We start from the raw sequence: 12,748 nt of genomic DNA on the forward strand, positions 1-12,748 counted from the left end.
TATAGTGATAAACTAAAAGTACTAACTCCACTGGTCACTAAACACAAATAAACAGAGAGGTAAGGCAGAGCGGGATCACAGATTCCTGCTAGAGAATCTAACCTTGATTAAGCACGCCTGAATGATCCTAAGGTCACGGACTTGGAGATCACTGTACTATACTATAAAATACATGCTCACAATATCAAAAAGACATCTTCTCATAAATAATCATTTATCACCTACAGTCTGAAATATAACAGTGAAATTCTAGTTGCTCTATTTTCAGTCACATAGTTAAGGTGCATGTACTAAGAAGTGAACATAACCAGGGCTTCACGTGAGCCAACGGCATTGTTATTTTCCAAAACCCCACCAACCAAAAATGTCCACAGGTGGAGCCACAGCAGGAATGATGAGTCAAAAACCATCTACCCCTGGGACTTCCATGGTGGTCCAGTGGGTAAGACTCCACACTCCCAACGCAGGGGACCTAGGTTCGATCCCCGGTCAGGGAACTAGATACCGCATGCATGCCGCAACTAACAGCCCCCATGCCACAACTAAAAGATCCCACGTGTCGCAATGAAGATCCTGCGTGCTGCAGTTAGGACCCAGCGCAGCCAAAATAAATAAATACATAAATAGATTTTTTTAATTGAAATTCTTTAAAAAAAAAAACCACCCATCTACCCCTTATTACAGAAATGACTCAAAGTAAGCTTCTTAATGACACTGGGAAATCTGTTAGTATTTGGTTTGTTTTAAACTTACTTTCCCACCAATTAGTGGCAGAACATGCATCTTTCCGGTCAAGCTGTCTTTCACAGATGATACTATTAGGCAGGTCCCACACAGGATAACTTGGCGTCTGGTCCATCGGTTCACTGGCAACTGCATTTTGCCTTTACGGACATTATACATTCCTGAGAGCTGAATCCGTTCAGAGCTACCAGTGCTGTGAGGTTTTCCTGCAACAAACACAAGCAAACACTTTAGTCTTATAGAAATGGGCTTTTTCGCTACTCATCAGCATACCAGATAAATTACTTGGACAACAGAGAATAATTATAGGGAAACAATCTAATTTATAATTGAGAGAATCTGAAACCTGCAGTAATGCAATCATGGTAAGAACTACCACATCTGCTCCACGTGTCCCTTTTAATATAGGTGAAGAAGAGTTTTTTCCTGAAAAAACTTATAACCTAAGTTTTTTCTGCTATATCCTTCACAATTTAATTTTACATTCAAAACAGAAATGGCTTCAAGATTTTCATGAATGTGAGAGTTAATTTAAGTACACTAAGAAAAAAATATTATAGACTGATATAGAAAGATAACATTCAAGATCTAGCATTTAATGAAACTAATCAGTTTTAATGGAATTAGCCACTCATATTCTTCCTCCTACCGATATTTAATGTACATTTACTATTAAGGAGACAATTAAAAATGAATGACTTGGGCTTCCCTGGTGGCGCAGTGGTTAAGAATCCGCCTGCCAATGCAGGGGACACGGGTTCAAGCCCTGGTCCGGGAAGATCCCACATGCCGCGGAGCAGCTGGGCCCGTGAGCCACAACTACTGAGCCTGCACTCTAGAGCCCGCGAGCCATAACTACTGAAGCTCGCACGCCTAGAGCCTGTGCTCCACAACAACAGAAGCCACTGCAATTAGAAGCCTGCACACCGCAATGAAGAGTAGCCCCCGCTCACCCCAACTAGAGAAAGCCTGTGTACAGCAACGAAGACCCAACACAGCCTAAAATAAATAAATTTATTTTTTTTTAAAAAGAATGACTTTTCTAGTAAGAAAATACTACTCTATAAACATAAGCTAAGTCCTCAAAGATAAACTTAATGCCAATCCAGGAAGGATGGTGTGCTGTAGTGCTTGTGAGTCACGGAGGGAACAAAGAGACAGAGAAAGATGCATTAAGACTCAGAGACAAAAAGAGAGCTAAGAAAGCTCTGAAGAGTCTTCATTTCCCAGATGGAAGTGAATTTGGAAGAATGACATTCAGACAAGCCCCATCAGCTGAATGGGAGAACTACTGTGATTAATAAGTGATGGAGTTGTATAAACAAGAAGAAAAATATTTCCCAGTTCTAGACACTGAATATTTATCAAAGAGTACTGAAGCCCATGCTCACAAATAAATTAACGAGGGGCAAATGTCCCCGAATAGTTCCCAAGTCAGAAGTGTTATATTTATTTGAAAGTTTGCCTAGTTGCCTAGCAGAAGAAACAGATTCAAGAAAAATTATGTTCTTATGAATGTTAAAAACTAACATAAATGCCAAGTAGTTTTGGTAGATGTCTAATAGCTACTGGAGAAGGAAACAGGAAGAACAGCAGCACCAACAATAGATCTCAAGAAGATCCAAAAACTGTTTGAACCCTCCCAATACACACCTTTGGGCAGAGATGTTTGCAAATAACAAAACCAGCAGGTTTGAATTTCACCTCCTCTTTCTCCCAGTATATCAAAACGTTTTATGAAATAAATACTGTACGCTGCATAAATCTGCTGGGGCTAGGCTAGAATGCAGTGTAAAAGTGGTCCACCTTTTTGAACCTGGGCCCAGCAAACAACTACACAGCTAGCATCCTCAGTGGAGAGCTCCACTGAGTTGTTTGTCTACCAAATGCTATAACACTCCCACAAAGGGATAGGAAGCCCAGGAGACTTTTAAAATAGGTATGGCTTGCCAAAGGCTGCCAGTGATGGATCAGACCACAGTCATTCACTTGTCCCATTCTGCACAAGTTCATTTACACCCACAGAGAGAGATGCCCAGGCTGCCAGTCTAAGAGCTCCTCTCTACATTATAGTCTCTCTTCCTATAGAGAAGAAGTGGGACAGAAGGAGATTCAGAAAACTGAAAGGTACGTGGCAAGGCTAAAAATAATGGACAACACATTTACAAAATCCAATTTCCATGACTGTAATACACTAACATTCTCTAACAAGGGATCTGATCTAAATACTTACATACACACACACACTAATGAATGCAAAGAAGCAGCCGTTTTACTCAGCCACATCAGAGTGGCTTCAAGGACACTTGTTAACCTGTCACATTTATAGAGATCTGTGATTTAGAGACTGAAGAAAAAGACAACAGAGGTACATAAGGAACAGTCCTTCAATTCTCCAACTCCACAAAAATCCTAGAGAAAGCCCCAGAGCAAATTGCCAGATAGAGGACTAAGGCTAGAAGAAATACATACGAGAAAAGTATGGAGACATCAACAGACACTGGCTTTTTATTCCCTCTTTAGAATAATTCCCAAGGGGCCGGAACAGTCCTGGAACCTAATGATAAGATTAGTCTGTCCCTGCCCTAAACATCCCAGGCTGAACCAAATCCCTCTTAACTTGCTCTGGGTGAATTTAAATCTCCTTGTTGTCGGCTCCCTCCCTAGATGTCCCCAGCTCAGGCACACCCTCAGGACTAGGCTGTGTACCAACTGGGCTCTGAGGAATATGGAGATGAATAAGTAACATACAGCTGGGCAGTCACCCCCCGTGCACACCCCTTTGTGTCAGACTTCCTTATTCTATGACGTAAGGAATTATTTTAGCTCTCGCTGCCAATTTCGAAACTTCTCAGTTCAGAGGAATTCAAATTGTCCTATGTGCTAAGAAATATTGACATCACACAAGGAACCAATGCCCACCAAATTAAAGTTGGAGCCACTGTTGTAACTTTTCCTTTAGAAATATCCTACAGGTTTAAGGCATTTCTTATACGATCTGGGACAAAAGATGGACAACAAAAGCAAGTATTTCAAGCTGAGAGAGAAACCTGAACACAACAGAGAATGATCTAAAACATGCTTTCCCTCTCTTACTCACTTGGCACACGGCAATTTGATAAGATTTGACATATATACACCCATAAATGAGCTGGGAAATGAGCACACTGGTCATCGCTACCAGTTCCTCGTGCCCCACTGTGATCCCTCCCTCTGCGCCCCCCCCACCCAAGGCCTCCCACGCTCAGGCGACTGCTGATCTGCTTTTTTGCCACTTTTTGTCCGTGTTGTTGAGTGTGCCAAGAGTTCATTCCTTTTTATCGCTGAGTAGTATTCCACTGCATGAATGTATCACATTTTGTTTAACCATTCATCTGCTGATAGACATGTGGACTGTTTCCACATTTTTTGCTTATCTTGACTGAAAACACTGGTATAAACATTCTTGTGTGGATATATCCTCTTATTGATCTTGGGTAAACACGTGGGACTCTAATGGCTGCGCTGTACTATTTTACATGCTCATCTCTAATGCAGGGGAGTTCCAGTTGCTCTACCTCCTTGTCAACACTTTTAGCTGTTCTAGTACACATGTAATGCTACCTCATTATAGATTAAATCTGCATTCTCCTAATGATGCTGATCATCTTCTCAAGAGCTTATTTGCAATTCACATACCTTCTTTTCTGAGGTTACTAATTCAAATCTTGTATCCAATTTTAATTGAATTGAGTTCCTCACATATTCTGAATACAAGTCCTTTGTCAAATGTGTAACTTGCAAATATTTTCTCCCAGTCTGGCTTGCTTTTTCATTTTCTTGACAGTACTTTGGGAAAGCAAAAGGTTTGATTTTAATGAAGTCCAAATAATCTGATTTATCTTTTACAATTAGTGTTTTTTGTTTTATATTTAAGAATTCTCTGACAAACTCAAGGTCACTATAATTTTCTCCTATGTTTTCTGCTGTAAGTTTCATAGGCTTAATTCTTACATTTAGGCCTATGTTTAATTTCAAGTTAATTTTTGTACACAGCAAGAAATAAGTAGGGGTTCAGGAGGTTTTTGTTTTTGCTTTTTGACAAGTGGCTATCTAAATTATTCCAGAACTTTTTGTTAAAAAGATTATCCATTGGGACTTCCCTGGTAGCACAGTGGTTAAGAATCCGCCTGCCGATGCAGGGGACATGGGTTTGAGCCCTGGTCCGGGAAAATCCCACATGCTGCAGAGCAACTAAGCCCGTGTGCCACAACTACTGAGCCTGCGTTCTGGAGCCCATGAGCCACAACTACGGAGCCTGTGTACTGCAACTACTGAAGCCCGCGTGGCCTAGAGCCTGTGCTCCACAACAAGAGAAGCCACTGCACTGAGTAGCCCGCACACCCCAACAAAGAGTAGCCCCCACTCTCTGCAACTAGAGAAAGCCTATGGGCAGCAACGAAGATCCAACACAGCCAAAAATAAAAAATATAAATAAATAAATAAAATTTTTTTTTTTTTTTAAAAAGATTATCCATTCCCGCTGAAGTGCTTTGGCACCTATATCAAAATTCTACTGACCATAGTTGGGTGGTTCAATTTCTTGGTTCTTCCCATTCCACTCATCTATTTGTCTATCTTCAACCAATATCACAGTATCCTGATTACTGAATCTTTATCATTAGTCTTCAAATCAGGTAAAATGAGTCCTCTCCTGTGAAGAATGACAGCTTTACTTCTTCCACTGCAATCAGGGCGTCTTTTATTTCTTTTTCTTGCCTTGCTGCACAAGCTAGAACCTTCCATACAATAATGAACAGAACTAGTGAAAGCAGACATCCTTTCCGTTTTCCTAATCTTAGAGGAGTAGCATTCAGTTTTTCACCATTAAGAACAACAAATTGGCACAGGGAACTATATTCAATAGTTCCAACTGATAATGGAAAAGAATATGAAAAAGAATATATATATATATATATATATATATACATAAACATATAAACATTCTGGGGGACTTCCCTGGTGGTGCAGTGGTTAAGAATCTGCCTGCCAATGCAGGAAACATGGGTTCAATCCCTGGTCCTGGAAGATCCCACATGCCACAGAGCAACTTAGCCTGCGCGCCACAACTACTGAGCCTGCATTCTAGAGCCCATGAGCCACAACTGCTGAGCCTGCGTGCTGCAACTATTGAAGCCCACGCACCTAGAGCCTGCGCTCTGCAACAAGAGAAGCCACCACAATGAGAAGCCCGCACACTGCAACAAAGAGTAGCCCCCGCTCACTGCAACCAGTGAAAGCCCACGTGCAGCAACAAAGACCCAACACAGCCAAAAATAAATAAATAAAAATTTTTTAATGGTTAAAAACATTCTGGATTTGGTGTCAGGGGTGAGGGTAACACTGGCTTCATAGACTGAGCCGAAGAATTCTTTCCTCTACTTTTCTGGAATAATTTGGATGAAATTGGTATCATTTCATCCTTAAACATCTGGTCGAATTCCCCAGTGAAGACTTCTGGATCTGGAGTCTTGCTTTTTCTGGTTTTGTTTGTTTACTTGTTTTTTGTCTTCTGTTGGGGGGGGAGGAGCGTGTTTAACTATAATTTCAATTTTTTTACTAGAGTTAAGGCTATGCTATTCCATTATCTAGTTATTCTTGAGTAAGTCTTCGTGGTCTGACTTTTTAAAAGTTTGTCCATTTCATTTAAATTTTCATATAGTTGACATACAGTTGTTCACAATATTTCCTTATTATCCTTTTAATATCAATAAAAAACTGTAGTGATGTCACCTCTTTCATTCCTGATATTGGTAACATACCTCTTCTTTTTTTTTCTTCTGTTTTGTAAATAAGTTCATTTGAATCTTTTTATTTTAAAATTCCACATATAAGCAATATTGCATGATATTTGTCTTTGGCTTACTTCACTTAGTATGATAATCTCTAGGTCCATCCATGTTGCTGCAAATGGCATTATTTCATTCTTTTTTATGGCTGAGTAATATTCCATTGTGTGTATATATATATATATATATATGTGTATATATATATATATATATATATATACACATATATATATATATATATATACCACATCTTCTTTACCCATTCATCTGTTGATGGACATTTAGGGTGCTTACATGTCTTGGCTATTATAAACAGTGCCACAGTGAACATTGGGGTGCATATATCTTTTCGAATTATGGTTTTCTCTGGATATATGCCCAGGAGTGGGATTGCAGGATCATATGGTAACTCTATTTTTAGTTTTTTAAAGAACCTCCATACTATTCTCCATAGTGATTCTACCACTTTACATTCCCACCAATAGTGTAGGAGGGTTCCTTTTTCTCCACACTCTCTCCAGAATTTATTATTTGTAGACTTTTTGACCAGAGTGAAGAGATACCTCATTGTAGTCTTGATCTGCATTTCTCTAACAATTATCAACGTTGAGCATTTTTTCATATGCCTGTTGGCCATCTGTATGCCTTCTTTGGAGAAATGTCTATTTAGATCTTCTGCCCATTTTTTAACTGGGTTGTTTGGGTTTTTTTGATATTGAGTTCTATGAGCTGTGTGTATATTTTGGAAATTAATCCCTTTCAGTCTGCATTGTTTGCAAATATTTTCTCCCATTCTGCAGGTTGCCTTTTGGTTTTGTTTATGGTTTACTTCACTGTGCAAAAGCTTTTATGATTAATTAGGTCCCATTTGTTTATTTTTGTTTTCACTTCCATTACTCTAGGAGACTCTAGGAGACGAACTTCTATCTTTTCTTGATCAGTCTGATTAGAAGATTACCAAGTTTATTTTTTATTTATTTATTTTACATAGAAATGTTTATTATAATAACATTTTACATTTTATAACTTTGCTTGGATTTATTATATCTTTTTTCCTTATTAAAAAACTGAGGGAGGAGTTTTTGTCTTTATTTTAAAGATAAGAATATTAAAGAAAGTGTTTAAATTATTTTGTCCCATGTCACAAGTTGGTTTATACAGGACCAATATACAAAACTAGAGGATCAGATTATTCATTGTCTTTTTACTGCCCCATATTTCCTCCCAACAATAGTTAGCAAAGAATACAAGATTTGATCTTTACGAGTCATTCATCCTTTTTTTTTTGTGCAGTATGTAGGCCTCTCACTGTTGTGGCCTCTCCCGTTGCGGAGCACAGGCTCCGGACGTGCAGGCTCAGCGGCCATGGCTCATGGGCCCAGCCACTCCGCGGCATGTGGGATCTTCCTGGACCGGGGCACGAACCCGTGTCCCCTGCATCGGCAGGCGGACTCTCAACCACTGCGCCACCAGGGAAGCCCCCATCCTTTTTTTTTTTTAAACAGCTTTATTAGAGTATAACTGCTTCACAATGGTGTGTTAGTTTCTGCTTTATAACAAAGTGAATAAGCTATACATATACATAGATCCCCATATCTCCTCCCTCTTGCGTTTCCCTCCCACCCTCCCTATTCCACCCCTCTAGGTAGTCACAAAGCACCCAGCTGATCTCCCTGTGCTATGCAGCTGTTTCCTATTAGCTATCTATTTTATATTTGGTAGTGTATATATGTCCATGCCACTCTCTCACTTCGTCCCAGCTTACCCTTCCCCCTTCCTCCAATTTTATTAAACAACTCAAAGAAGCAGGTTTTGTTTTCATTCTCTACTGTTTTTCTGTTTATGGTTTCATTTATATCTGATCTTATCATTGTTTCTCTTACTAATTTTCGGATTAATTTTTGCTTATTTTTTCTATTTTCTTAATGTGGAAACTGAGGTCACTGACTTGAGGCTTTTCTTTTTTCTTAATATAGGCATTTAAGTGCTATAAACTTCCTTCTAAGTACTGCTTTAGCTGCATTCCACAAATTCTGGTATGTTGTGGTTTCAGTTTCACTAATCGTTTCTCTCCAGTGTTTAATCTACTGCTAATTCCATCCAGTGTACTTTTCATCTCTAGAAGTTCAATTTGGCTATATGTTGGTACATACCTATATACACATACATATACACACATATGCATATATCTTCCATGTCACTCCTTAATATGCCTTTTTTTACCCTCATGAATATATGAAACAATTATAATAGCTGCTTAAGTGTCCCTGTCAACTAATTCTATCATCTGTATCTCTTCTGTGTCAGTTTTATCATTTTCTCTTATGGGTCTTATTTTTCTGCTTCTTTGCACACCTGGTAATTTTTGTTTGGATGCTAGTCATTAAGAGTTTTATCTTGTTGAGTGTTGGATATTTTTGTATTTATATGAATATTATGGAGTTTTGTTCTGGACACAATTAAGTTAGTTGAAAACAGTTTGGTTCTTACCAGGCTTGTTTTCTGGAATTTGTCATATAAGACCAGAGCAGCCTTAAGCCTAGATTTATAATAGCAATATTAGCAAGCAATACTCTAACTGACATCCTCTAAATTATAAGATTCTCCAGTCTGGCTGGTAGGAGCATGAACTTTGCCTGGCCCTGTGTGAGCTTCAACGTTTATTCCCTCTGCTCCTTTTCAGTGGTTTTAAACCCCAGCCTCACATAGTTTCTTCTTCACATAAATGACTGATCAGCACTCAGCTGAAGGCTCAATGATGACTCCTTGCACATCTCTTTTCTCTCCAGCACTCTACTCTGTACACGCAAACTGCTTAGCTTCAATGGACTGCCAGCTCTGTCTCCTGAACTCACCATGAATACCAGGCTCTGCCTAGGTTCCTCCTCCCTACAATTTAATCCTGGAACTCTTTCCCACCATCAGTAAGATGGTACGTTTGTAGGGTTGTTCTAATCTCTTTCCTTTCTCTCAAGGAGCACATCTGTTGTGGGGTTTTGTGTCTTGTGCTGCCTGATGCCCAATGTCTGAAAGCTGTTTCATATATTTCATCTGATTTTTAGTTGTTTCTTCTTTTAGGTTAAAGAGTAAATGCAGTCTCTGTTACTCCATCTTGGCTGGAACCAAGTGCCAAATATTTAAATTTAATTCTTTCTCATACATACCGTTCACTTTTATAGATTATAAAAGTATGTTTAACTAATTAAAGATTTTCTTTAAAGTGTGGGTTCTCAATATATTACTATATTCAGAAATTCAGAGAAACCCTGTGGGACCAGTGGACTAGAAGAGCTGTCCGCTCTTGTCCAAAAATAGCTCCAAACTTCAGTATTATCATAGTTCTTTGGCTCTTCTTTTCCAATTATTGACAGTAATGAGTATATAAGCAACTTCTAATTTACTGCCTTACTTTACATTCAATCCTAAAACAATAGGCCTAAAGTTAGCTCTCTACCCTCTTTCAAAGTAAAGGACTAAACTTTGTGGTCTTTTCCTCCACTCAGAGGTCCTTCTTGACTTGCACATTTATAAGTATTAATCTAAATAGTTCAGTCTTCTGAACGATTCACTTCTGGTTAAGCTGGGTGTCACTATACTACCTTTCAAAAACAAATGTGAAAAGAATAATGCATAGTTCATTAATCTCTCTACACCGTCGCAAATATTAGAACTTCAACCGTAACGGATATAACTAAGATAACTGGATAGAGCTACTCTGATAGAAAAATCTTGAGAATTCTAAAACAACCTCCTTTGTTGACTCAAGTGGGAGTAGGACAGACTGTTGTAACAGTTGCTTCAGACAGAGTGGTTCTAAAAGTATGGTCCCAAGACCAGTAGTACCAGAATCACCTGGAAACTTATTAGAAATGCAAATTCTCAGGCCCCACCCTAGAAGTACAGAATTGGCCATCTCTGAGGATGAAGCCCAGTAATCTGTACTTTAACAAGCCCTATATATAAACAGCAGTCTGGATCAAAGAACAGAGATCATTGTGATGATAAGACAAACCCCTCCATTTTTAAAAATAAGAGTTTGGGATTTTGCTTGTTTCTTTTCTTTTCCTTCTCTCTTCTCCTTCTTCTCTTCTGTAGCTTAAAGCCTAAACTTGGTGGGAGGGAGACGCGAGAGGGAGGGGATATGGTAATATACGTATACGTATAGCTGATTCACTTTGTTATATAGCAGAAACTAACGCAACATTGTAAAGCAATTATACTCCAAGACAGATGTTTTTTAAAAATAAAGCCTAAACTTAAACGTTATTCCTCAAGATGAGAGAATTTCAGCTTTGAGGGGGAGTGAAGAATATAATAAAACATCACTTCTTTGGATCTTACTAACTTAGAATTTTGACCAGGAGCTTTTGAAATTAAGTCTACTCATGTTTTATCTATCATAAGGGAATTTTATTAAATAAATAAATAAACATGATTAGAAGTGTTTATTAAAAAAAAACTACAGTCCTTTCTGCTACGTTTCATGAATACTAATTAATTCATTTATGATCATAAATAGGGGAATGAAGTCGGTATAATATGCATAGTATTGGTCCATAAGGATTTACTCTAGGCAAGGGGAGTCAGAATATTGCGAGTGGAATTATAACTTTCATAAACAAAGGAAAAAGCTCATGGTAAATGCAGTCTCAATGTCCACAAGCCAACACTTCTACTCTTATGTTATTGTGCATTTTTAATATTCCCTAATATTGTGTCTGTAACTTCCAGACACAATAAGTTACCTGCCTAGGCTGCCCAGGTTATCTCCTGAGGTATCCATTATTATTTTTGTTAGTATTTTGGTTATAAAGATGCTTGGACTTAGAGTCCTGCCGCTCTCCAACTCTATTTTCCCATAAACACTTTTATTTTTAATTTTCAACTCTGGAGAACATGAGAAGTTTCAGAAACATATATAGTAGCAGAAACACCTGCTTTAACTAGAAGACCACTGAACAACAAAGAAATAAGTACAAATTTGGTTGTTGCCAATTACATGTCTTTGCCAAATATATCCTAGTGTCTATCTGTGGTAGTTTGAAAATATGTCCACAATTTTTTTTTAATTCTTCCTTTCAAAGGTGGAGCCCAATCCCATTCCCTTTGCTTGTGGACTGTACTTAGCGACTAGCTTCTAACAAATAGAATGTAGCAGACTCAATGGCTGCTGTAACTTCTGAAACCAAGTCATAAAAGGCAAACAGCTTCCACCTTTACCCCCTCTAGGATCATTCCCTCTGAGGAAGCCAGCTGCCATGAGGACACCTTAGGGACCCTATGAAAAGGCCAACAGGTGAGGAACTGAAACTTCCTGCCAACAGCCTAAATGGAACAGAGGCCTCTTCAGAAGCCAGGTGAGCAAGCCATACTGCAAAGATCCTCCAGTCTCTGTCAAGCCCCTAGATCCTCCAGTCCCTCTCAAGAGAACTGTGCCCCTAGGACATCTTCTTGGCTGCAAACTTCATGATAATCTCTAGCCAGAACTACCCAGCTAAGTCACTCCAGAATTCCTGACTCAGAGAAATTGAGACAATAAATGTGTGCTGTTTGAAGCCACTGAGTTTTGAGGCAATAACTAATACAACTTTACTGTGTTGCTTTCACTTAGTTCGATTTACCTGAACATAGTGAAACATTAATAACCTACACTTCCCTAAAATAATCTACAAAAATATTTACAGGACTCTGTATCACCTAGTGAGGGCCTAGTGTAATCCAAAATAATCAAAAACAATAATAAGAACAGCACATTAAGCAATCACAATTTCAAAAACTTTAAAGAACGAAAGTATTCATGATAATACAGCACCAAAAAGTAAGAAAGTTTGACCAGTACACAAGAGATAGTGGAAGAATTTACCACGTCCCTGGAGCTGAAAATGGTCAGGAGTAAGTGGGAACACTCAACTCTCACCTCACCTTCTATACCTTTAGAGCTTAGATTGATAAAACTATAAAGCATGTTTCTTATTGCATATAAATCCTTAAATCCTTCTTGACTACCTGAAGTGTCAGAAAGACTGAATGAAATTACTTGCCCAGGTTCATTTCAAGAGCTGGCAGGAGGGTTTAGACAACCCCATAACAAGGTCCAGAGACCTGAGCATTGAACTGGCAGCTGGGAATTTTGTCTCAGAGCTGAAAGTCGAAGCAAGCTCAGCAAGGTGTGCTGG

At 38.8% G+C, this 12,748-nt stretch overlaps 1 protein-coding gene across 1 annotated transcript in view; it reads right to left on the bottom strand.

The window, feature by feature from the left end:
* PHLPP1 (PH domain and leucine rich repeat protein phosphatase 1) overlaps window positions 1-12,748 on the bottom strand; it is a 214,018-nt gene that overhangs the window by 105,878 nt on the left and 95,392 nt on the right. The window contains exon 2 of the mRNA XM_059041405.2: window positions 754-950. Coding sequence (XP_058897388.1) covers window positions 754-950 — 197 coding nt within the window. The remainder of the gene's footprint in view (window positions 1-753; window positions 951-12,748) is intronic.

This window comes from Kogia breviceps, chromosome 15, assembly GCF_026419965.1.
Source record: "Kogia breviceps isolate mKogBre1 chromosome 15, mKogBre1 haplotype 1, whole genome shotgun sequence".
In the NCBI taxonomy this organism is placed as follows: domain Eukaryota; kingdom Metazoa; phylum Chordata; class Mammalia; order Artiodactyla; family Physeteridae; genus Kogia; species Kogia breviceps.